The following is a 26,222-nucleotide window of genomic DNA, read 5'->3' on the forward strand; positions in this document are numbered from 1 at the left end:
TGATTCCTCAATGACGTTGAGGAACAGGTTTTTCTGCAACAAGGTGGAGCATACCCCTAAATAGTGTGAGGGTGTGATCCAATTACCCAGCAGCACTACTTATGATCACTGTTCCCTGTAAGCTGTGCATGTGCTCGGCCACACAGGCAATGGGAGATCTTAGTGCAGCACTTTCCAAGTACGCGCAGTTATGCTTTCCCACCCGTCTGATCTGGCTCCTCCCCAGCATGAAGGCCAGGCTGGGCTGGGGCCAGGGGAAAGCACCATGCCATCCCCTGAGCCATCTGGCCTGGGTGCCGGAGAGAACAGCCAGCATCAGGAGCGAACAAGGTGGCCAGGAACAAGCAGGCGGTGAGTGGGAGGTGAGAAGCTGAGTCATCCCCGTGCTGTTTGCAGGGGGAATAAGGGAAAATCTGTGGAGGGGAGAGAGGAAATCTGGGGGGAGGGGGAGGAGGAGTGAGGCAGAGACCTTGCCCTTCTTTTCTTTTGGCTTTAAGGGGGGGAAGCACGATGCTGGTTCCGTTTGCTCTAGGAGCTGCTCAGAGGGAGCGGGAGCAGCGGAAGCACTGGGGCCTGTAAGAGAGAGAAAGAAAGAAGAGGAGGGGAGAGAAAGGGGGGGAGGAAGAGAGAGAGAAGGAGGGAAGGAGGGAGAGAAAGAGAAAGAAATATAAAGAGGGAGGAAGAGAGAAAGAGCAAGAAAAAAGAGAGGAAGGAGAGAGAGAAAGGAAGTTAGGGAGGGAGAAAGAGAAAGAAGAGGAAGGAGGGGAGAGAAAGAAAGGAGGGAGAGAAAGGGAGGTAAAGAGTGAGAGGGAAGGAGGGAAGGAGAGAGAAAGAAGAAAGGAGGGAAAGAAAGGGAGGGAGGAAGAGAGAGAGAGAGAGAGAAAGAAAGAATAAAGAAAAAGAAAAAAGGGGAGTAAAGAAGAGAGAGAGAGAAAGAGAGAAAGAAAATCAAAATCTAGTTTGAAACTTGCTCAAATTTTTAAGTGGCCTTTTAATACTCAGCATATTTGTTATCTGAATATCTGCTATCCAGGCTTTTTGTGGAGGAATTACAAGGCCATGTATGTAATCAAAAGCAAATTGATCATGTTTAATCTTTCTATGCAGGATAATGACAAATTCCCTTCCAGTTTTATTGTAAATATATTGTACAGATGTCATATTTTCAGTTTTTTAAAAAAATCAGCAACTTATTTCTGTACAAATGTTTAAAAGTATGGCTTTTTTAATTGGATATTGTTTTTTTTAAATCCCATTGAAGGCACTTTTAATTCCTGCTAAATGATGTCGATTTTGCTTTTGCAAAAAAAAAATAAAAAATCAAAACAACCTCCTTAGGTACAAGTCAGCTGAAAGTCCTACAGAGACTGAAGGTAGATAATTCATTAACTATCAAGGCATGTCAAACTGATCTGTGTTTCCTGAACTAGATACTGGATATTGGATACTAGATATAGAAGTTGTTTATGGTTATTCTCAGTTTCTGGAAGTACTGTCTACAAGGTGGGAAGATGTTCCTCTAAAGAGATTTCTCTTGTGGCTTGTACAGATATTTTAAAATGTGAAACATTTTCTAACTGCCTTTCTAACTTTAATAACAACAAAGTTGGAAGGGACCTTGGAGGCCTTCTAGTCCAACTCCCTGCTTAGGCAGGAAATCCTACACTACTTCAGACAAATGGGTATCCAACATCTACTTAAAAACTTGCAGTGTTGGAGCATTCACAACTTCTGGTGGCAGGCTGTTCCACTGATTCATTCATTGTTCTAACTGACACAAATTTTCTCCTTAGTTCTAAGTTGCTTCTCTCCTAGATTAATTTCCACCCATTGCTTCTTGTCCTACCTTCAGGTGCTCTGGAGAATAACTTGACCCCACCCCCCTTCTTTGTGGCAGCCTCTGAAATATTAAAACACTGCTATAATGTCACCCTAATCCTACTTTTTTTTAAACTAGACATACCCAGTTCATGCAACCTTTCTTCATATGTTTTAACCTCCAAATCCGAACGCAGTATTCCAAGTGTGGCCTTACTGTCACAAAACTGTAAAAAAAAGGTATATTGAGATACTCGCCTTTGTAATAAATGTTGGGCTTAGTCAGATTTACTGATATTGCTTTTGGGCAATATAGTTTCCTGAACAAAATTGCAAATAACTGTCTCAGACAGTTCTCTTAAAACAGAGCTTTTATAAAATTGAACATTAAGTAATATGCTAATTTACATTTCCAAACTTTGAACTGGAGGAATCAGCAAATGTATGATACTTTAGTGACTAGACCTATATTTAGCAAGATATATTATAGCCAAAGAAATATGCAAACAATTGTAGCCTTCTGTTAAAATGAAGCCTTCTGTGAACATAATATAATAGTTGGGAGCAAATAAACCTTTTAAATATATTATTTCCACTCATAAATTAGTTTGGTTAACAAAGAAGATATAAACAAGCTTAACATGGTTTCTTCCCTTTGGCAAGAGTGGTGGAAATTTGAAGAGGGATGATTGATTATTAAATATGGATTGACTAGGGAATGATGGCAAAAGATACAGGGTGTGTTCCAAAAGTAATGCAATTATTTTTTTAAAGTAACTTATTGAACAGATATGCACAAACACTTAAAATTCTTCAAAGTAGTGTCCTTGGGCCTCTACGCATTTTTTCCAGCAACTCTGCCATGACCGGTACGCACCCTGGAAGGCGTCTTCGGGGACCTCTTGCAAGGTCTTCGTCACAGCTGATTGGATCTCTTTTATAGACGAAAAACAGGTTCCTTTCAGCAGGGCCACCATCAGGAATTTTGGGGGCCCCATACAGCCTAACTGTCTGCCCCCCCCCCCCACCATTTTAAAACTATTTTAAGTTGCCAAGCCACTCCATCCCCCGGGGATCATTTCCCGCCTCACGCCAAGCGAGGCGGGTCCCATAGGCCAGTGTTTCCCCAACCTTGGCAATTTGAAGATATCTGGACTTCAACTCCCAGAATTCCCCCAGCCAGCAAACGCGAGGAGCTGGAAAGGACGAGGGGAGAGAAAAAGCAGGGTACCAGCAGTCAGGCGGGTGTCTTGAGGGGGCACTCCCATCTGGAAGGAAGGGAAGAAAGGCGAGGGGCGAGCTATGAAGGAAGGAGGGAGGGAGGGAGGAAGGGAGGGAGGGAGGAATGGTAAAAGGGGCGATCAAGAGAGGAATGGGTGAATGAATGGACGGAGGGTGGGAAGGAAGGAAGGAAAGAGGGAAGTGACAGGAACAGAGGAAGGGTGCAAAGGAAGCAAGGAAAGGTGTGAAAGGGGAGAGTAAGAGAGGAAGGAGTGAAAGAAGGGAATGAGGGAGGAAAGAAGGGAGGAAGGAAAAGGAAAGCAAGAAATGGAGGGAGGAAAGGAAGGAAGGAAAGAAAGAAAGAAAGAAAGAAAGAAAGAAGGGGGAAGGGACAGGAACAGAGGAAGGAAGCAAGGAAACTTATGAAAGGGGAGAGAGTAACAGAGGAAGGACGGGAGGGGAGGGAGGGAGGGAGAGAAGGTAGGAAGGAGAAAGAAAAGAAGAAATAGAGGAAGGGAAGGTAAAAGAGAGAAAGAAAAAGAGCAAGAAAGAAAGCAAGAAACAGAAAGAAAGAAAATGAAAGAGAAATAAAAATAGAGAGGGGGAATGAAAGAAATGGAAGGAGGGAAGGAAGGAGAGAAAGCAAGAGAAAGAAAGAAAGCAAGAGAAAGAAAAAAGAATGAAAGAGCAAGAGAGCAAGAGAGAAAAAGAAAGAAAGAAAGAAAGAAAGGCAACTTCAAAGAAAGGCTCACTGAGCATCTCTCTCTCTCTCTCTTTCTATCCCTCTTTCTCTCTCTTCCTTTCTATCTCTCCTCTTCCTTTATCTCCTCTCTCTCTTTCTCTCTCTTTCTCTCTCCCCCTCTCGTCCCCCCTTTCCCTCTCTCTTTCTCTCTCTCCCTCTCTTGCTATCTCTCCCCTCCCTCTCCCTCTCTCTTCTCTCTGTCTTCTCTCTCCCCCCCTCTCCCCCCCTTCCCTCTCTCTTTCTCTCTCTCCCTCTCTTGCTATCTCTTTCTCCCCCCTTTCTCCCTCTCTCTTTCTCCCTCTCCCTCTCTTTCTCTCTCCCCCCCTCTCTCTTTCTCTCTCTCCCTCTCTTGCTATCTCTTTCTCTACCCCCCTCTCTCCCTCTCTCTTTCTCCCTCTCTTTCTCTCCCCCCTCTCTCCCTCTCTCTTTCTCTCTCTCCCTCTCTTGCTATCTCTTTCTCTACCCCCCTCTCTCCCCTCTCTCTTTCTCCCTTTCCCTCTCTTGCTATCTCTTTCTCTCTCTTTCTCCCCCCCTCTCTCCCTCTCTCTTTCTCCCTCTCCTTCTCTCTCTCTCCCCCCTCTCTCCCTCTCTCTTTCTCTCTCTCCCTCTCGCTATCTCTTTCTCTCCCCCCTCTCTCCCTCTCTCTTTCTCTCTCTCTCCCTCTCTTGCTATCTCTTTCTCTCTCTTTCTCCCCCCCTCTCTCCCTCTCTCTTTCTCCCTCTCCCTCTCTCCCCCCTCTCTCCCTCTCTCTTTCTCTCTCTCCCTCTCTTGCTATCTCTTTCTCTCCCCCCCTCTCTCCCTCTCTCTTTCTCTCTGCGGCGGCAAGGTCGTCAGCTGTGAGGTGGAGCTCCGGAACGGAGCACTGACGGCGGCGGCTAGACATGTTGCTAGACGCCGTAAATGCTGTCCAGCCACCGCGGTCAGTGCCTCTGTTCCAGAGCTCAGCCTCTGCCTCACAGCTGACCACTCTGCCGCTGCTCCACGGCTACTACCCGCTGCTTGCGACTGCTGAGAGAAAGAGAGAGGGAGAGAGGGGGGGAGAGGGGCCTACTACCCGCTGCGGCTGCTGCCGCCCTTCCGCTGCCGCTACCCTCCCACCAGCCCCAAATCGGAGGAGGGGAGGGGAGGGGAAAGGAGGAGCCACCCCGCCGTAGCGGCTTGTAGAAGAGGGGGGCAGCGGCGCGCCCAGCCGATCGGGCAGGTGTGTGTGTGTGTGTGTGAGTGAGCGAGTTAAGGCCCCGCAAAGCAGGGCCGAAGCGGCAGCCCAGAAGCCGGCATGCAGAAGCCCACAGAGAAATCCCACAACTTCCGCATCGACGCTCTCCTGGCCGAGGAGCCGGCGCGGCCAGTGCCCAGCATCTCCCCGGAGAGCTCCGCCAGCAGCCCCAGCGCCTGCCTGCGCACCGAGACGCCTTTGCCCTGCACCCCGCCGGGCTTGGTCCCCCCTGCCCGCCGCCGCCTTTGTCCCCAAGCCCAGCTTGCTCAACCTGCCCCCGCCGGCCTCCCTTGGTGGCTTGCCAGCCATCTACCCGCCTCTGCTTTATCCAATCCCGGCTCTGGCCGGCCAGCACGCCGCCTTCGCCTACCCCACCAGCCCCAAAGCTCACCTGCTGCAGCCGCCAGGGAAGCTCCAGCCAGGCGGGGCGCTGCAGTTGCCGGAAAACTTGAAAGGCGCTAAGAAGGAAGCTCAGCTTCCTCTTCTCACAACTTTTTGAACAATTAGGGGCCCCGGCCTTCTGGCGCCAAATTTGCAGCTCCTTGCACATGCGCAAAAGGGCCCGGCCTTTTTCTTTTCTGAGGTGACAGTCTGCGCATGTGCAAGGAGCTGCTGACTGCGGGCCCTCTAATTGGTCAATTTCACCGGGCCCGGTACGGGACTCCCAGTAGTACCCGTCTATCGGCGGCCCTGCCTTTCAGGGCTGGGAACAAAAAGAAGTCTGCTGGGGCGACGTCAGCCATATAGGGGTGGGGTGGAGCAGTGTTGGCACCTGGTGTTTGGCCAGGAACTCCCGGACTCGTAGCGCGTTGTGGCAAGGCATGTTTTTCGTCCATGGAAGAGATCCAGTCAGTCATGACGAAGACCTTGCAAGAGGTCCCCGAAGATGCCTTCCAGGGCACGTACTGGTCATGGCAGAGTCGCTGGAAAGTGCCTGAAAATTAATTGAGCTTGGAAATATTGAATGAACTTATAGAAAAGTAAATATGGAAATATATACTGCTCAAAAAAATAAAGGGAACACTCAAATAATACATTCTAGATCTGAATGAATGAAATATTCTCATTGAATATTTCATTTGCACTACTATTCCATTTGCACAACAGCATGTGAAATTGACTGTCAATCAGTGTTGCTTCCTAAGTGGACAGTTTGATTTCACAGAAGTTATATTCTGTTTTTTAAGTGTTCCCTTTATTTTTTTGAGCAGTGTATTAATTGATGCATTGGTGTTCAGATAGATTTTCATAGCATTATTAGATTACTATAATACTAAGAAGATTTTAAAGCATGGATTTATTAATAGTTGTGTTTTTGGTTTTGCTGTTTTTTTTAGTTTTAATAGTAATAGATTTTGGTTTTGTTTTATTATTTTAATAAAAAAGAAGGGAAATTTTTTCCCCTGTTAATTAGGAAAAGGTTGTATAAGGGCTTTTAGTTTCTTTTAAGAAGAATGTACAAGAAGGAGGAGTAGGCATGACGGCCTATCTGGATTTGTAAGAGGATAATGATATTAATTGAAATATAAAACAATAACGTAGTGGGAAGGGACTTTATTCTGCTCCAGCACCGAGCCCCAAATAATTATGCAACAAGTTGTCTTGGGTGATATCTGTGCTCAGGCATGAAAATGTGCCGCTCAGACACTATACAGTAATACCTCGTCTTATGAACCTAATTGGTTCCTGGAGGAGGTTCGTAAGGCGAAAAGTTTGTAAGACGAAACATTGTTTCCCATAAGAAACAATGTAAAATGAATTAATGCATGCAAGAAAAAAAAACTCAAAAAAACGCCGCCCCCTGGCTGTCACCTTTTGAAACAGCCGGGCGCTTCTCAGCATTCTCCCAATGCCGAACCCGGAAGTTCGGCAAAAGTTCGGGTTCGGGTGGCCGCTGAGAAGCCCCGCCACCTGGCTGTCACCTTTTGAAACAGCCGGGAGGGCTTCTCGGCGTTCTCCCGAACCCAAATGCCAAACCCGAACTTTTGCCGAAGTTCCGGGTTCGGCGTTCGGGAGGCTGCCGAGAAGCCCCGCCGCCCGGCTGTCGCCTTTTGAAACAGCCGGGGGGCTTCTCGGCGTTCTCGCGAACGCCAAACCCAGAAGTTCGGCAAAAGTTTGGGGTCGGCGTTCAGGTTCAGGAGGCTGCTGAGAAGCCCCGCAGCCCAGCTGTTAGCTTTTCAAAAGAGCCGCGGAGCTGTCGGGCCGTTCAGGAGGCTGGAAAGGAGGTGGGAAATCCCAATAGGGAATTTCATGGGCGGAGCTTTGACATCACAAAAACATCCTTCCTGGCCGGCTAACTCATTGTTGACAGGAAGTACTGTGTCATCGACAGGAAATACTGAAGACCCTAATCCCTCATCACCATCACTGTCACTTTCCGGTGCTAGAAATACAAGATATTTGCCTCGCCTTTCCACCATCTGTACGTCTTTGAACTCAGAGTCCTATTTGCTTAGGACGCGAGCAAACCATCGCAGTTCCTTTATGTTGTAGAACCTCCCCATCAGATTTATAATAATAGTGCCATATTTTCCATGCTTTTTCATCTGAACAAAGTTTTCTCTTTATACTGAAAGTTTTGCAGGATGGGTAAAGAGACCAATCTTTGTGGCATCTCTTGTATTTTTTCCCCAGCGGTGGCATTTCCATCAAGCCTTCAGCCAATATGGATGCCATGAGAGCAGATATGGGAGGAGCAGCCACCATTTTTTCTGCTATTGTCACAGCTGCAGAGTTGAAGTTACCCATTAATCTAATTGGTAAGTAGATTGTAGAAAAATAAATTTACAAAAGTTACTTGAATTGGAAAGGTGTCAACAGATCTTCAGTCAGCCCATCTTGTTTCTCCAAGGTCTGTGGTACAGAGGTTATCCCATGATTAGCTTCCTGGGCTGGACATAGAACCTACTAAACCTAAGAATTCAAATAAACCAAATTAGCTGCTGAAACAGAAGGCTGGGTTGTCTTGTCCCTCTGGCTTCTTCTCTAAAACAAAATCTGATGATGTTGACCAGTGAAATTCCATTATCAAGAGTCTCCTAGTTCAGACATTCCAATAGATGTTCCAGTTTTGGGGTTTGCCACTTTATGAGGATTCTCATTTCCTATTCCCTTCTCCCATGGTGTTTTAGATGGGAAGATATCCTTTACCTAATTACCAGCGGTCCTGTTTAATAACCACTCATTCAGTAACCATTCAAATTTATAATGACATTGAACGAGAAATACTTACTATTTGTCCTCCTAGTTCCAGCCACTGTAATGTTTCCATGATTGTGATGGGGACAGCTTGCTTGTAATTGTGACATTGCATTAACCTGCATTTGTGACCTTATTTTCTGGCTTCCTACAAGCACAGCCAATTGGAAAGCCAGCAGGCAGTTGCAAATGGTGGCCATTTGATGTCTTCACTTTGTGAACCATCGCGATTCACTTAATGATGCCTTTGCTAAGATATACCATCATATGACATTTCACTTTATGACTGCATTGCTTAACAATGGAAATTCCAGGCCAGCTTGGAATCTTTAATTGAAGATTACTAGTGTTGGGCGAACCGAACTTGCACAGTTCGGGTCCGTGCAGAACTTTGCGGTGTTCGGCATACCAAACCCGAACCCGGACTTTTTAAAAAGTCCATGTTCAGGTTCAGCATTCACTCGAAAACCGCGGTGAGCGGGAGGTGGAGGTGGGCTCTGACTCAGCGAAGCTGGCTGAGGAACTCTGGGAGTTGAAGTCCACAAAGTCTTAAAGTGGGCAAGGATGGCTGGCTGAGGAATTCTGTCCACAAGTCCTAAAACACAGAACCCGCCCCCTCCCCTTTCCAAAGAGCACCGGGGTGAGCTAAGGCTGCCCTGGGCAATGGGCGCAATGGGGGGGAGAGCCGTGCTGCCTCCAAGCCCAAAATACCCACCCCGGTACACGCAGCAGCTCCCCTGCCTTGGATGCTCTCCACTTGGGCTTTGTTTCCCACCTCATCCAGCCAGAAGGTGGGCTGCCCAGGGTTGATGGGATTTCCCCGCCTTGGGAATGGCGCTGCAAGCAAAAGGAGGCGAGGAATACCATTTGCTTGCCGTGACGTCAAAGCCCCACCCCGGGAATCCCAACGTGGGTGGCAAGCAAATGGGATTCCCCGCCTCCTTTTGCTTGCAGCGCCATTCCCGAGGTGGGGAAATCCCATCAACACCTGACAGCCCACCTTCTTGTCCGGGGGGTGGGAAACAAAGCCCAAGCAGAGGGCATCCAAGGAGGGGGAGCTGCTGCATGCACCAGTGCAGGAATTTTGGGCTCGGAGGCGGCGCAACTCTCTCCCCCTGTTGCGCCCATTGCCCAGGGCAGCCATAGCTCACCCCTGCTCTCTTTGGAAAGGGAAGGAGCGAGCGGCAGGCAGAGGGGAATCCCCCCCACTCCGCCAGCCTCCGCGCTGCCGCCCGGCTGTCATCTTCTGAGAAGAGGAGGAGGAGCCAGGCGCCGGTGGGGGCGGAGGAAGGTGAACGCGGGAGCTGTCGGCTGGTCGGGAGGCTAGGAGGGAGGCAGGAGATGGGAGGAGGAGGAGGAGGAGGAAGAGGAGGAGGAGGGAGGGAGGTTGGAAAGAAGCGCAGTCAGCCAGGCTGAGGGGGAGGAGAAAGGCGGGGAGAAAGTCCTGATGTCTGCCTCCCTGTCTTTGCAGCCGGCAGGAGAGCAAGTGAGTGAGCGGGGCCTTAAAGCAGCAAAGCCCCCCACTGCCGCTTTTGCACGCTCCTCCGCCGGGGGGAGTCACTTCTTTAAGGCTCCGCTCGCTAACTTGCTCTCCTGCCGGCTACAAAGACAGGGAGGCAAGTGTCAGGACTTTCTCCCCGCCTTTATCCTTCCCCTCGGCCGGGCCGACCACGCCTCTTCCCAACCTCCCTCCCTCCTCCTCCTCCTCCCGTCTCCCACCTCCCTCCCAGCCTCCTGACCGGCTGACAGCTCCTCAGCGTTCGCCTTCCTCTGCTCCCACCGGCACCCAGCTCCTTCTCCTCTTAGAAACATAGAAACATAGAAGTCTGACGGCAGAAAAAGACCTTATGGTCCATCTAGTCTGCCCTTATACTATTTTCTGTATTTTATCTTAGAATGGATATATGTTTATCCCAGGCATGTTTAAATTCAGTTACTGTGGATTTATCTACCACGTCTGCTGGAAGTTTGTTCCAAGGATCTACTACTTCAGTAAAATAATATTTTCTCATGTTGCTTTTGATCTTACCCCCAACTAACTTCAGATTGTGTCCCCTTGTTCTTGTGTTCACTTTCCTATTAAAAACACTTCCCTCCTGGACCTTATTTAACCCTTTAATATATTTAAATGTTTCGATCATGTCCCCCCTTTTCCTTCTGTCCTCCAGACTATACAGATTGAGTTCATTAAGTCTTTCCTGATACGTTTTATGCTTAAGACCTTCCACCATTCTTGTAGCCCGTCTTTGGACCCGTTCAATTTTGTCAATATCTTTTTGTAGGTGAGGTCTGCATAACTGAACACAGTATTCCAAATGTGGTCTCACCAGCATTCTATATAGCGGGATCATAATCTCCCTCTTCCTGCTTGTTATACCTCTAGCTATGCAGCCAAGCATCCTACTTGCTTTCCCTACTGCCTGACTGCACTGTTCACCCATTTTGAGACTGTCAGAAATCACTACCCCTAAATCCTTTTCTTTTGAAGTATTTGCTAACACAGAACTGCCAATACAATACTCAGATTGAGGCGGATTGTCAGAAGATGACAATCGGGCGGCGGCGTGGAGGCTGGGAGAGTAGGGATTTGCTTCTGCCTGCAGTCCCAACTCCCAGCCATCGCCCGTTTGATGGAGCCTGACACTCCCCCTCCAGCGCTCGGGAGGGCAGGTTCTGCCGGTTGGCTATTCAGGATCCCGGCCGGCAGCTTCAAGCGGGCGATGGCCGGGTGGGGTGGGGAGCACTCGGAGGCTCAAGCCAGAGCCCTCCCCGCCTCCCCCTCCCACCACCGCCCACTTGAAGCCCGCCAGGCCAGAGAGAGAGCCAGGGTGGCGCAGCAGGTAGAGTGCTGTACTGCAGGCCACTGAAGCTGACTGTAGATCTGTAGGTCAGCGATTCAAATCTCATCACCGGCTCAAGGTTGACTCAGCCTTCCATCCTTCCGAGGTGGGTAAAATAAGGATCTCCGGATTGTGGGGGCAATATGCTGGCTCTGTTAAAAGTGCTATTGCTGACATGTTGTAAGGTGCCCTGAGTCTAAGGAAAAGGATGGCGTAAAAAAAATAATCAAATAAACAAACAAACAAACAAACAAACAAACAAATAAATAAATAAATGTTGAGGTTGGGGTTTGGGTTCGGTGAAACTACCCGAACTCCGACAGCGAGTTCGTCTGAACCCGCCGAATCCGAATTTCAACGGGTTCTCCCAACACTAAAGATTACCTGTATTTTATTTTATTTTCAAATATTTTTCTTTATTTTAGAAGAATATAAAAAATAAAGAGCAAAATGAGCAATAATAACAATTAAAACTAAACAAATCTGACAACCACTTTAAGACTCTAATATAATTTAACAAATTTCATAGTAAATGGTTAACATTACTAGTATTGTAGTAAAATGTAATTCTAATGTTTATGGTTAATTTACAAATCCCTGGTTTACAAATAATACCTTATACTGTAGTACATAATTAAATGCAAAAATAAAGTGAAATTACCCAATGATATCACAGGATTATTGTAAAGTATTATAAAATCTATGCTCCAGAAGAACATAACTGCTTCATTTGTTTAGTTATTGAAGACTCTGCCTTTTGCAGAAAATACATTTTCAAACTTAAAATATTAAGAATAATATGACTTTTTCCATTTCCAAAACCCAGGGTTTTGCCATATATGTCAGACCAGCCCAAACCCAATCCCTTAAGAAAGAAAAGCCTTCGACTCCATTTGATTAAAGCAGAGTGTTTGGTTGCAGTAATGTCAAGCAAACTCTGAAAGTACTGTGCTCACTGGATGCAAAAAATAAGGTGTACATTTGGCCCCAGCCCAGCCCTCCCCCTTCCCCTATTTCCAGTTCATTTCCAGTCAATGGAAGCTTGCCAAGATGTTTGGAGAACTCTGAGATGTTTGAGGGTAATCCACATATTTCTCAAGGTGCCTGGCCATGGGATGCTGATACAAACAGGATCCGACTATTCTGGTTCTTCTCACCTGTCATTCCTCCCCCTCCCGACTTCCTTTTACTGCCCTTTTATTTCCCCCCCTTTCATCCTTCCCTCTCCCCTTCTATTTATGGCAGAATTCCTGTGAGGTCCCCCAAGCCAAGCCAGGCAGATCTGACATTTGGCCCCCTTGACAGAGAGGTTAGTCCTGCAAAAGAAATGAGAGAGGGGAGAGAGAGATACACAAAATTTCTCAATTAGCAATCAGTTAAATGTGGCTTATCTAGATATCAGTCATGGAATTTTTAAAGCAGTTTTGGGTCTTTAATATGTTGGAAGTCAACCCATTCAATTTCTGAGGGGGGAAAGTCTTTTCAGACTACTAAATACTGAGTTTTTCCCTGATATGAGAATCCAAAGTGTCTTTGACCACAAATTGCTGCTCTCCCCCAATCATAATAGGGTTGGGAGCATAGTTCACTCTAAGCTGAGCAGTGAGCAATCGCTCACTTAAAAATCATCATCAACTCAGAGTTTTCCAAACCTGCCCAGAAGCCGAGAGGGAAAGAGTGAGAGGGAAGGAGAGAGAAAGGAAGAGAGGAAGAGAGAGAAACAGATAGAAAAAAGAGAGGAAGGAAAAGAAAAAGAAAAAGAATGGGAGTAAGGAAGAGAGAAAGAAAATCAAAATCTAGTTTGAAACTAGCTCAACTATTTAAGTGGCATTTTGATATTGATAGAGTTGCCCTATTATGAGCTCACTGTTATAGATACACAGTACAGTAATACCTCATGATACGAACTTAATTGGTGCAAGGAGGAGGTTCGTAAGACAAAAGGTTCGTAAGACGAAACATTGTTTCCCATAGGAAACAATGTAAAGTCAATTAAAGTCAAAGTCGGGGTTCGGGGGGGTGCTGGGAAGCCCCCCAGGCCGGCTGCGACCTTTTAAAACAGCCACGCCGCTTACACATATTAACTGCGGCTAGAATAATATATGCGCAAAACTGGAAGGGGGAGGAAATCCCCAAGAAAGAAGAAGTTATAGCTAAAATATTAGATTGCGCCGAAATGGATATGATGACAAGACGATTAAACGATCAAGAAGATACAAAATTTTATGAAACATGGAACAACATATATAAATGGTTAGATAAGAAAAAATAAGAGATAGATCTGTTTTTATTTAGGTAATAACAATATTAGATGTATTTGTTGATGATTTTGATATAGTAGTTTACTCATAAGCGATATATTAAAAATTTTGTTTTATGTATGTTTAGTAATTGAGATTTGTTTAAATGTTTGATTAGATGAATATATTACACATAAACAACATATTAAGCATTTTTACTTATACCGTACTAATATTATATTTAAGATTTGAAAATTTTTTACTAGACTTTTTAACATTTAACAAATGTTTGATTATGTATTCTTTTTTCTATTTGAATGTATACTTTCAAAAGAAGCGGGGAAATACATCCCCATTTTATGTTTAATGTTTGTATGTCTGTATGTCTGTTTTATGAAAAATAATTAAAAAATTGAAAAAAAAAATATAAAACAGCCACGCCGCTTCCCAGCTGTCTCCTGAAGCCGAACGCCAAAGCCGAACTTCCGCGTTCGGCTTCGGGAGACAGCTGGGAAGCGGCGCGGCTGTTTTAAAAGGTGACAGCCGGGCTGGGGGGCTTCCCAGCAACCTCCCGAACCGAACCCGGGGTTCAGAAAAATTTTGCCTCTTCTTACGAACTTTGTTCGAGTTACGAACCGGCGTTCGGGAGGCTTCTGGGAAGCCCCGCCGCCCGGCTGTCACCTTTTAAAACAGCCGCGCGGCTTCCCAGCAGTCTCCGAACGCCGGTTCGTAACTCGAAAAAAGTTCGTAAGAAGAGGCAAAATTTTTCTGAACCCCGGGTTCGTATCACGAGTTGTTTGTAAGACGAGGGGTTCGTATCTTGAGGTACCACTGTACAGTATTTTATTTTGAAATTCTCTGAGGCAAAACAGGGTGGGTTTTTTATTTGTTTGTTTGTTTATTTATTTATTTATTATTTCTGTGCCACCCAGTCCCGAAGGGACTGCCGCTCAGACACTATTCCTTTCCACCCACCCACCCCAAAAAATTAGAGGGAACACTGGTTGGGAGTTGGTTGCAATTCAGGATGCAAAGAAGTGATTTCTGGTTTCAGTAAGCTATAGTGAAATACTAGGTATACACGTCTGATCATTTTTGATAGCCCAAGTTCTAAATTAGTGGATTAATAATCCTCCTGATGGGGAAAGGTCCCAACATATTCAGCCCCAATGTTTTTGATGGTTATCTAGATTGTACGAATTTGGTAGAGAGATAGACCATGCCTCCCACCTTAAAGTTCTTTGGCTTGATGCACTTTTTATCAGCCTGTCTTTTGTATGCTTCCATAACTTCATCCTAAACATTTCTAACTACTGGCCAGGTGTTCTGTAACTGGGCAACCCAATCTTTCAGTGATGCAGTCAATGGGGCGGACTGAGGTAATTCAAGGATAGATACAAAGTCTTGTCCTGTGTCACTTTAAATGGAGGAAACCCAGTGCTTAGTTGCGAAACTCCTGGATGTACCCAACCATCCCCTTGTACTCTTGGCTGATGGTTTTTATTCAATCTCTGGTTTTGTGATCAGCTAAATGGTCCTCAAAGCACTCCCAAAGTGCAACTATGAAGCGGTCAAGGTTTCTCAGCTTCAGGGCATTTTTGTTCAGTTAGACCCCCTCATCTGTGGCCCCCTCTAACGCCATGATCACACATTGTACCTTAGTCTCTTCGGTAGCTATTTCTAGACCATATTTTTTGCATGTATATCCAAATTTGTGCTAGGAAGAACCCCAATTGCATAAATTCAATTGGAATTCTTTATATCTAAGGCCTGGCCCCCCTTTGTGAAAACTTGCCCAGTGGGAGGGCAAATAAACCTGGAGATGTTGTGACAGCCATGAATGGAAAAACGATTCAGGTATGTTTTAAGATGCTTACTCAGTACAGGTTTTAATAAAATAACACGAGGTTGGATTGGACCTGAAGTTTCATCTAGTAACATAATATTTAGCTGAACAAATAAACTTTGAATCAACAATTGCTTGCAAATGCCCCATAGAAAGGACTATAGGCCAAGCTTGCTAACATTTTTAACCCTTTTTGAAGATCATCAGATTTGAGGGAATGTTAGAAATCTTATATTTAACAGAACAATAACATACTGTATTCCTTATGTGATCCTATACTGGCTGGGAAATTCTGGTAGTTGATATCCATATATCTTAAAGTTGTCTAGAATGAAAAACATGGGATTAGACTATTTGTATTAACCATTAGTCTTTCAGGATTACAATACCAGTACAATAATAAAAGAATGGCAGTCTTTCATATTTGCTAGTCTGGATAGAGGATACCTCCTGATAACCCTACAAAATCGGGACAGGAGGTAGCTGCTACAAAGAGGAAATAGTGGAAATGGACTTCCAAGGATGTCTTAGTGGCAAATAAATATATTTTCACAAATGTTATAGTCTTTTGAGCTTTGTTTGGTTCTATTATATCCATTAATTGATAGTAGTAATTTTATTTATTTCAGGTTTAGAGTTATAGTGCATTAAATTTTACAGTTTTAAAATGTACTATTATTGCCCCCCCCCAAATTAGCTATTGATGATATAGGCAAACTTATAACCCATACTGTAATTACAAATAGAATGTATTTTTTTCTTGATTTTCTGATTGCTTCATAAAAGATTGACAATACAGATGCTGAGGGAAGATTGGTGTTGGCTGATGCTCTTCACTATGCACACCGTTTTAATCCAAGAGCAATTTTAGATACTGCAACATTAACAGGTAACCCTTTTTTATTTGTTTGAAGCTTCTTTATTCCATATTCCCAGTATATTAGAAATACAGTGGTACGTCTTCTTATGAACTTAATTTGTTCTGTGATGAGGTTCGTAGAAAGTTCGTAAGAAGAAACAATGTTTCCCATAGGAATCAATGTAAAAGTGAATAATACATACAAGCCCATTAGGAAAATCCAAAACATTAAAGTTTTTTTTAAAAAAAAGTGGCGGGCGGACGAAGTGGAGGCGAACGGAGTGGGGACAGAGGCAAAACGCGGAAGTGGCGGGCGAGACCATCTCGCTGCCAAAATGTGTCTGTGGGAGCCCCGGTCATCCATCGCCCGCCACCCCTGCCAGAAGCCTGCGAGGGGCCAAAGCCAGGTGTGGGGAAGGGCAGAATTTTCAGTTTCTGGATGGACAGGAGAGCCCAGAGCCGCCACCTTGCCGGTTGCCCCCCCCCCCTCGCCAAAGGCGCCCATCCCGCCCGCTCCAAGAGCTGTACCAAGGCCGCCCGGAAGCCGCCGCTGCCAGGACGGGATCCCCTCGCTGCCCATGTCCCCACTCCGTTAGCCTCCACTTGATCTTCCTGTCCTTGTAGCCGGCAGGAAAGCAAGTGAGTGAGCAAGAGAGACAACCCTTCTCTGGCTGCGCCTCGGGAGGACAAGGACACCTGGTCTTGAACTCGGGATGTGCCCCTCACCTCCAAGCAACAGCGGCGGCAAAAGAAGAAGAAGAGCCAGCTGCCAGATGAGCATGCAACTGCAGAGCCCAAAGCCATGGAGGAGAAAAAAAAGCAGACAACCCCACAGTCAGGCTACTTCCTGTGGCTGCAAAGAAGAGCACCCCTCAGCTTCTTTCTGCAGCAGGAGGAGGAGGCAGGCACGGAGGGCTCCAGCTTCCCAAAACCAGGAAGAAGGAAGAGGAGTTGGTCCCGAATCCTTGTTCTCGCCGGCCGGGCTACTGCTCCTCCTGCTGGAGCTCCCAACGCCCACCAGAGAAGGCTCGTTTCTCTCTTTCGCTCACTCTCCTGCCTTCTACAAGGACACCGTGGCTCGTCTCTCTCTCTCGCTCACTTGCTCTCCTGCCGGCTACAAGGATAGGGAGGCATGGCATCAGGACTTTCTCCCCGTGGTGTCCTTGTAGTGGGCAGGAGAGAGAGAGAGAGAGAGAGAAACGAGCCTTCTTTGCCCACCCAAAGGAAGAGGAGTTAATCCCGAATTCTCATGCATGCTGCAGCGGGGCAGCTCTGCCCAGCCAGGCTACTGCTCCTCTCGCTGGAGCACCCAATGCCCACCGGAGAAGGTTCATTTCTCTCGTGCTTCATCTCCTGCTTGCTACAAGGACACCGCAGCTTGTCTCTCTCGCTCGGTCACTTGCTCTCCTGCTGGCTACAAGAACAGGGAGGCACGGCATCAGGACTTTCTCCCTGCGGTGTCCTTGTAGCAGGCAGGAGAGGGAGAGAAAGAGAAATGAGTCTTCTCCGGCGGTCGTTGGGATCTCCGGCGGGAGGAGCAGTAGCCTGGCCAGGCAGAGCTGCCCCGCTGCAGCGCACACAAGAATTCTGGACCTACTCCTCTTCCTTCGGACAGCCGAAGAAGGCTTGTTTCTCTCTCACTCTCATTCTCTCCTGCCCACTACCAGGACACTGTGGGGAGAAAGTCCTGATGCCATGCCTCCCTGTCCTTGTAGCCAGCAGGAGAGCAAGTGAGCGAGCAAAAGAGACGAGCCGTGGTGTCTTTGTAGCAGACAGGAGAGCGCGAGAGAGAGAGAAACGAGCCTTCTCCAGCCGTACGAAGAAAGAGTAGTTGGTTCAGAATTCTCGTGTGCGCTGCAGCGGGGCAGCTCTGCCCGGCCAGGCTACTGCTCCTCCCGCTGGAGCTCCCAACGACTGCTGGAGAAGGCTCGTTTCTCTCTCACACTCGCTCTCCTGCCCGTACAATGTCACCGTGGCTGGTCTCTCTCGCTCGCTCACTTGCTCACTTGCCATGTTGGGAGCTCCAGGGGGAGGAGCAGTAGCCTGGCCGGGGCAGAGCTGCCCCACTGCAGCGCACACGAGGATTCGGGACCAACTCCTCGTCCTTCTTCCTAGCAGCATCTCTGCAAGGACGGTCTCAAGTGTTCCCCCTCCCAAAGACAGCCCACTCCAGATGGCTTTGGCATTTGTTTTCTGTTGGGCCGCACCAGCTACCACTGCCTGCCCGAGATACAGCGGGGTCTGGACTAGAGGAACCAGCTGAGATGCCGCTGAGTGAAGGAAAACTTTTTTTGGTCTCCATTTCAGCTGCAACCGCCAGCACAGAGTGAGAGCCAGGGAGCCTTGTCTGAGGGCGAAGCGCAGGTCCTTGCCACGGCTGGGATTCCCTGCCTCAGGACTGCCGGTGCAAGCAAAAGGAGGTGGGGAATCCCAGTAGGGCGGCAAGCAAATGGGAAATCCCAATGGTGGCAGTCACAAGGCAGGGGAAATCCCTGCGGCAGTAAGAGAGTGCACATGCAGTAAGAGTGCACTCCCAGTAACAGAGCCCATGCACCCAGGCTCGGGTTCGTAAGGTGAAAATGGTTCTTAAGAAGAGGCAAACAAATCTTAAACACCGGGTTCGTATCTCGAAAAGTTCATATGAAGAAGGGTTCGTAAGAAGAGGTATCACTGTACAGTAGTCCCTCACCTATCGCTGGTGTTACGTTCCAGACCTGGCCGCAATAGGTGAAATCCGCGATAGGGAATTTATCGACTGATAGTACTTATTTAAGTATTTATATTGTAATTGTTTGGTAAGCTTTCATTGTTTTAAGTGTTTATAAACCCTTCCCACACAGTATTTATTTTAGATACAGTGTTTAAATACAGTATTTACAATTTTAGATTTTTTTTTTTTTGAAAAACCTGCCGATCGAGTTCGGCGGGCTGTTTAAATCTGCCGATCGACTTCCTCAGAAACCCGCAATGAAGTGAAGCCGCAGTAGGTGAAGCGCGGTATAGCGAGGGACTACTGTACTATGAAAAGTACCCCTTCCTATGCAGAATATTTTATTAATGTGATGGTTTGCAGACCATCCAAATTTCATGGAAAGGATTTCTATTGTCTTAAAGTATAATGATTTTTTTTTACTACTTACAGGGTTGCCCCCCCCCCCCCAGAAAGAATAGGTTACTTACTCAAATGCAAAAGTATAAGCATTATGTTTAAAATAAATTTAAATGTTGATCATAACACTATTTTGACTACTGGGAGAATATTATTTTAAATAAAGATTCAGCTTTTCATCAAGGTTGTGCACTTAAGCAGCTCACTGTGAACAATTAAAAGTAGAGCAAAACAAACCAGGTGCCAATATTGCAGATAATAAAAAGGTTGAAATGTCAAAGGTAAACAGAAAACCATCTGAATAAAATTATCTTTGCTTGAAGACACTAAAAAGGAGTTGGATGAATCAAACAAACTTTTCATAGTACACTTCCAACAAGTAGGGTGGAACTGCAAAACAATATCTCTTGTGCACCTGATAGTATGCATGAAAATGGTCCAACTTCTTAGAACATAGAACAAATGTATTGAATTTTTAGAATTCTATATATATTATAATCTTGCAAATAAAAGAAAATAGATATTTTTAGAAATGTGAGCAATTTGCTAATTGACATGGAAAAATGGCTGCATAATCTGTATTTTATAGGTGCCATGGATGTAGCATTAGGATCAGCAGCCACTGGAGTTTTTACAAATTCACAGAGGCTGTGGCATCACCTGTATGAGGTAAGTCATGTTACTAACAATTAATTTCAAGATAGGTTTTGATTTAGAACATGGGTGTCAAACTCGATCACGTCATTTGATGTATCATGATGTATTGTGACTTTTTTGCCTTTGCGCAGCCAGGGTGGGCATCGCCTGGGTGTGACACCTCTGGCCCAAGGGCCATCAGTTTGACACCCCTGATTTAGAGGGTTTTAAATAAAATATTCAGCTCTTTTTATTGAGAGCCCAAATCATGACTTTTGGCTACAAAAGCTAAACACAAAATCTTGGCTTTGGAATTGATAATACTTTTGTGAACTAGTGATGGAGACAAACCAATAACACAGCAATGCAACTGAAAATATTTGATCCTGCCTCTAGTATTTATGAGACAGAAAACAGAAGAGAACTAAGTTTAGATTTATTAATATTAGTTAACTGGAAAATGGAAAACAATAGTTTGGATCCTCCTAATTTTTTCAAGAATTTATGTTTTAAATTTTTTAAATGCTGTCAGACTGGTCTTGCCAATGCAGCACCTGTGAAGCTAAGATGCCTATTTTCTGTAGGTGGCAGATGAAATAGGCAACCAAGTCCTTTAGCCAAGTGAATGTTTCAAGGGTCATGCCCTTCAGGCATGGATGTCAGACATGATCTGAAAGCAGGCATGAGAAATGGCTTAATTTGCAATGAGAACAAATTATTTAGGTGGATAAAGCAAAGTTTAAAGAATATCAAGATAATATTTCAAAAAGAAGAAATAAGCATTTGGAAGGGTAAAAGTGCTCAGTTTAAGCAACTATAAAATGATGCACAAAACCCTAAACTTCACATATAAATTTAATAAATGATAACTTGATACACTGGCAGGCCTGAGCATGTAGGGAGCTTGATGCAAATAGTTTGGTAATATTGCCCAAACTTGGGGTTGCTATGAAAAAGGCAGGTTGGTTGTAAAAGTCATTAGGAAGAAAATTGAAACTATCTGTCCCACCGTTTCATGCCAATTCCTGAGATCAGTTCTGTTTCATTATTTTGAAGCAGTACAAAAAAAACAAAAGGATTTTGGTAGAAGAGTGAAGCTTAGAATCTAAATATCAGTATTTCATACACTCTACTTCAGTTTAAATCTAACTATTGGGCTCAACCATTATAAGCAAACTAAAGACAGTAGTTTGATATCTGAATAATTCTTTTCTCTACACTGACAGGCTAGTGTTCTGACGGGGGATCGAGTTTGGAGAATGCCTCTCTTTGAACATTACACAAAGCAAATGACAGATTGCCATCTAGCAGATATCAATAACATTGGAAAATACAGGTAACATAGCTAAGATGAAATGAAATGCTGTTGCTATGCTATTATGCTCATATTACTTTTTCCAGTACCTACAGAGGACTTGAGCAAATAGGAGTTAATGGAGGGACCTAGCAGAAAATGTTTCAGATCTTGTTTATTTGGGCAAGGATTCAGTAATGCAACAATTTATGGCCAGGTTATGACTAGGCAGAGGACCTTCCATTTTGCTGAGGACAACAGACACTCGTTTGTTCAGAGAGAAAATTCTTCACTTATTTGTTTCAGCTTTTTGTTGCGACGCAGAAATGGATTGTTGTTTTTCTGAATCCAGCCAATCGAGAATTTTGTTGAAGAACAGTATAAAGAAATAGTAGTGCAATAGTATGCTACTCCTTCTGTAACTCGTATTTTCTAAGTGTGACTCCACATGAGTCCAGGAAAATGTGCCAAAGACAATTACAGACAGTGCTTGCACCAGATTAAATACTGCACATTTCTGCTGGCCTTTGTTTATATTAAGTTGAAATCATAGCTTATATTCTGATTTCTAATTATGTGAATCAAGTTTTGATGTAGTATCAAGTTATGTTTTTGCTTTCATAACCTCCCCCTGGAAGAAAATATACAGACACTCACAAAAGAGCATTCATCAACACTTTCTTAAAAAGAGGCACAACCTAGCATTTCTTCAACAGGAAGAAAAGTATTGCAGACTTCCCTAGGGGAAAAGGGTGAATATTGATAGTAGGAGATTCAATTCCTAAGGGAACAGAAACTATAGTCTGCAGACCAAGCAGTCAATCTATGGTCTCCCTGGAGCATACACTAGATCAAGGGCTACTGGCGATGGATGGACTGCATTTCACAAGAAATGGAAACAAAATATTCAGAAAACGACTGGCTCATCTTATCCAACTAAACTAAAATTGTGGGTGGAGGGGGGGGCAATCTTCAAGACCTAAAGAACCTAATTCCAAGCAACCTTCAGCATTCGGAATAAACTTTTTGGCAAAGTTCAGATTATCTCAGGGACCGCCTTCTGCTGCACGAATCCCAGCGACCAGCTAGGTCCCACAGAGTGGGTCTTCTCCGGGTCCCGTCAACTAAACAATGCCGCTTGGCGGGACCCAAGGGAAGAGCCTTCTCTGTGGCGGCCCCGGCCCTCTGGAACCAACTCCCCCCAGAGATTAGAATTGCCCCCACCCTCCTTGCTTTCGTAAGCTACTTAAAACCCACCTCTGCCATAAGGCATGGGGGAACTGAGATACTCTTTCCCCCTAGGCCTTTACAATTTTATGCATGGTATGTCTGTATGTATGTTTGGTTTTTATATTAATGGGTTTTTAATCGTTTTTAGTATTGGATTATTTTGTATACTGTTTTATTATTGTTGTTAGCCGCCCCGAGTCTCCGGAGAGGGGTGGCATACAAATCCAACAAATCAAATCAAATCAAATGGGAGGAAAATGGGAAGGGGCAGGAAAATTCCCCCTCTCCAAATTCCTCCCATTCAGCAAAAAGCTCCCTGCAAGCCTCCCCAAAAGAGGGAAAAAGCAAAGCAGCTGACTGTAGAACTGCCAGCTTTTGGAAGTGGCCTAACAAGCAGAAGTGCAGCATCCAGAAAGAGAAAGACAAAAGCAGTATTAGTGCTGCCCAAGGGGCCAGCGGGCTGCAGCTGCAGCTGGACAGTTGACCCCCCTCACATAGCCACTCATGCTGGCCATGCCCATCCCTTTGGGCTAATTTTTATCCCTCCCAAGAATAGGGTTGGGCTTATTTTGGGGTGGGACGTGTTTTTCAAGAAATGTGGTAACAGGCTGACAAACTGAGTAGTTAATGGTACTACATCCACATGAAGGGAACTAAGTAGTGGGATACAAAGTTCTGTCTAAGGCCCAGTACTCTTCAATATCTTCATAAATGGCTTAGGTTAGGAAATAGAAGGGGAACTCATCAAATTTGCAGGTGACACTAAGCTGACAAGAATAGCCAACACTCCAGAAGACAAGCTCAGGATCCAAAAGATCTTGACAGACTTGAACAATGGGCCCTATCCAACAAAAAGAAATTTAATATGGAGAAAAGCAAAGTTTTACACCTGGGCAGAAAAACCAAAAGATACAAGTACAGATTAGGTGAAACTTGGCTCAAAAACAGTAACTGTGAGAGGGACCTCGGAGTCTTAGTGAATGATCACTTGAACTTGAGTCAGCAGTGTACGGCAGCATCCAAAAAAGCTAATACAATCCTTGGTTGTATAAACAGAGGCAGAAAATCAAAATCACGTGAAGTATTAGTACCGCTTTATAAAGCCTTGGTAAGACCTCACTTGAAATACTGCATCCAATTTGGTCACCACACTATGAAAAAGGTGACCGCTGCAGAATTTTGAGCTGATTGGACACGTGTTATAATAGTAAAAGCTAATTGCTTATTTTTCACTTTTGTGCGAGTTTAAAGTTAAAATCATTGTCCTCCCTACTTTATTGGATTCCCCTCTCTCCTCTTCCCCCTCTCTCTTTCCCTCTTCCCTTTTCTAATTAAGATTAAGAAATATATCTTTTCACTTTACTTACTTTCTCTCCTTTTCTTTGAAGGATCAAAAGTGATTAATTGATTAATTGTTGTACTAATTGTTATATTAAGACTCTTAAACTAATTGATAACTGATAACTGATATTAATTAAAACTATTCAAGATTAACTATTAATTATAGTGATTATAAAGTGCTTATAGAGTGTTTTAAGGATTTTAGGACTATTATAGAAGAAACTTAAGCTAGATTTATATTAATTAAGCTATTTATTACGGTTGACAACTGTTAAGTATTAATTATTTAATTAATTAACCTATTTAATTATTTAATACTATTTAACTATTACTATTATTATATTATACTATTACTAATGATTTATTATTCACTTCAATTGTCTATTTAGATTCTATTTCTATTTATACCCTATTTATATATTTATTGAAACCTGTTATTTGCTATTTATTTAATTGATCAATTGATAGTAAGTGACTAGTTAAGAAATATATATATATATATAGTTAATTAGAAATTAGATATTTTATATTTGACTCTTGTTTTATTGGATGATATTGGAGAATCTAGTCACGTTAGAACGAATTTAATTACTTTAATTTGTCAAGTAAGACTAGCTTTGAATTGTGATGTAAATGACAATCTTCCCCTCATTAATTAACTGAATACGTGGAACAGACTTTATTTCGGACAACTCTGTAGCTATTTCTAACTGGAAAGAGAGTATGACAACCAACTTTTCAAAATATCAGAAAAAAACTACACCAGGAACACCGACGACTCAAAATACAAAACTAAATACAGAAATGGCAACAACTGATAAAACTTCTCTGCAATCAATTCAGGCCTCTCTAAATTTAATTCAAGAGTTCATGGTCCGTAGTCAGGAGGCATCTACAGCTACTCAAGAAACCATAAGGCAAAATCATGAGGAAACAAACCAAAATTTCTAAAAAATGTCCGGGAAAATTGAAGGTTTGGAAAATCGAATGGAAGGCATACAGGAGATTATAATTAACCATGAACAGAGGATACAAAAAATTGAAACAGACACAAAAAGAATAGACGAGAGAAGAATCGAAGCGGAAGGAAGATTAATAGCGGCCAATAATGAGCTCGAAAACTCCATCGCAATCTCCGCTTTCAAAATATCTCCGAAAATGCAGACGAAGATTTATTTAACAAATTAGCTCAGTTAATCAGCGAGAACACACAAATTGATCTAGACAAGGTAAAAAACCACATCGATGAAATTAACAGAATTCAAACAAATTATGCTAAGAACCATAGATTACCCAGAGAAGTCCATATAAAATTTACAAAAAAATCCATTAGGGACAAAATATACAAATCAACAAGAAATGAAAAAATTATGTACCAAGAAAAAGAAATAATAATTCTCAAACAGATTCCGAAAAGAATAAGGGAGAAAAGGAGAGAGTTCCACTACTTTACGGCTAAGTTATTGAGAAGGGGAATTCCATTCCGATAGCTAATCCCGGACGGTCTCCTGGTAACTTGGAACGGAAAAAAAATCAAAATAGATTCGTTCAAAAAAGCAGATTACTTTATACAAAAACATCTAGAACAGGAGTTAGAGGGCTGCCAAGCTGTAGAAGAATTACCACAAGAGGAGAGACGGGTGGGGGAGAGAAGAGAGGAAGAACAGGACAAAGGAGAACAACAAAAAGAACAAAGAGTTACAAGAGAGGCGGCTAAACATCAATAAAGGAAAGGAAAGTAACCGGGAAAAGAAAGGAAGAAAATTACGTTAAAAACACTTGATTTAATCTCTGTAAACATCAATGGATTGAATTCACCGATAAAAAGAAAACAGATAATGATGAAATTATTAAAACAAAATTCAGATATATTATGCCTTCAAGAAGTACATATAAGAAACCAGGATCGCAAATTGTTAGAAAACAAAAAACTAGGCAAATTATTCACAGCTTTAACAGATTCAAAAAAGAGAGGGATTGCTTTATATATTAGGGACACATTACAGCCGTAAAAAATCTATTTGGATGAAGAAGGAAGAATATTAATTGTGAGAATTAAAATAGGATATAAAGAAATAGTGATAATTGCGATTTACGCTACAAACACAAAACAGAAACAATTTTATAAAAAATTAACAGAACAGGTAGGACACATACAAAAAGGGGATATTTGTATCATTGGGGATTATAATGCGGTGAGTGATATTAAAAAAGATTTTAAAAGTATGAGGAAAAAATCGAAAGACAGGAAAACATTACCATCAGAATTCCACGAAATAGCGAGAGAATATAGATTAGTAGATATTTGGAGAGAAAGACACCCATCTAGCCGGGAATACACTTTTTATTCACCCCCCCAGAAATCTTGGTCCCGAATAGACATGATCTGGGCAGACCAAAATATTGGAAAACTAATCCATGAGATTGAAATAGGCCCAAATCTATGGGCAGACCACCACCCAATACTGATGAAAATTAAAATCCCGACCCCAGGACAGCACCGCTGGTCCATAAACCAAATGTTATTCCAAGACCAGGAGTACATTAAACATATTAAACAAGAACTCAAGCTATTTTTACGGGATAGTTGGAATACTGATACTACTATTCAGAATATATCGGACACAATAAA

The 26,222-nt window shown here is 43.9% G+C and overlaps 1 protein-coding gene across 3 annotated transcripts in view; it reads left to right on the plus strand.

Annotated features, from left to right (window-relative positions):
* The window catches only part of LAP3 (leucine aminopeptidase 3), a 143,662-nt gene that overhangs the window by 85,854 nt on the left and 31,586 nt on the right, over positions 1–26,222 (plus strand). For all 3 annotated transcript variants that reach the window (XM_070757391.1, XM_070757393.1, XM_070757392.1), the window contains 5 exons: positions 7,632–7,756; positions 15,044–15,132; positions 15,908–16,010; positions 19,679–19,758; positions 20,952–21,061. In XM_070757391.1, the coding sequence (XP_070613492.1) occupies positions 7,632–7,756; positions 15,044–15,132; positions 15,908–16,010; positions 19,679–19,758; positions 20,952–21,061 (507 nt within the window). The remainder of the gene's footprint in view (positions 1–7,631; positions 7,757–15,043; positions 15,133–15,907; positions 16,011–19,678; positions 19,759–20,951; positions 21,062–26,222) is intronic.

Source organism: Erythrolamprus reginae, chromosome 7 (genome assembly GCF_031021105.1).
Source record: "Erythrolamprus reginae isolate rEryReg1 chromosome 7, rEryReg1.hap1, whole genome shotgun sequence".
Taxonomy (NCBI): Eukaryota; Metazoa; Chordata; class Lepidosauria; order Squamata; family Dipsadidae; genus Erythrolamprus; species Erythrolamprus reginae.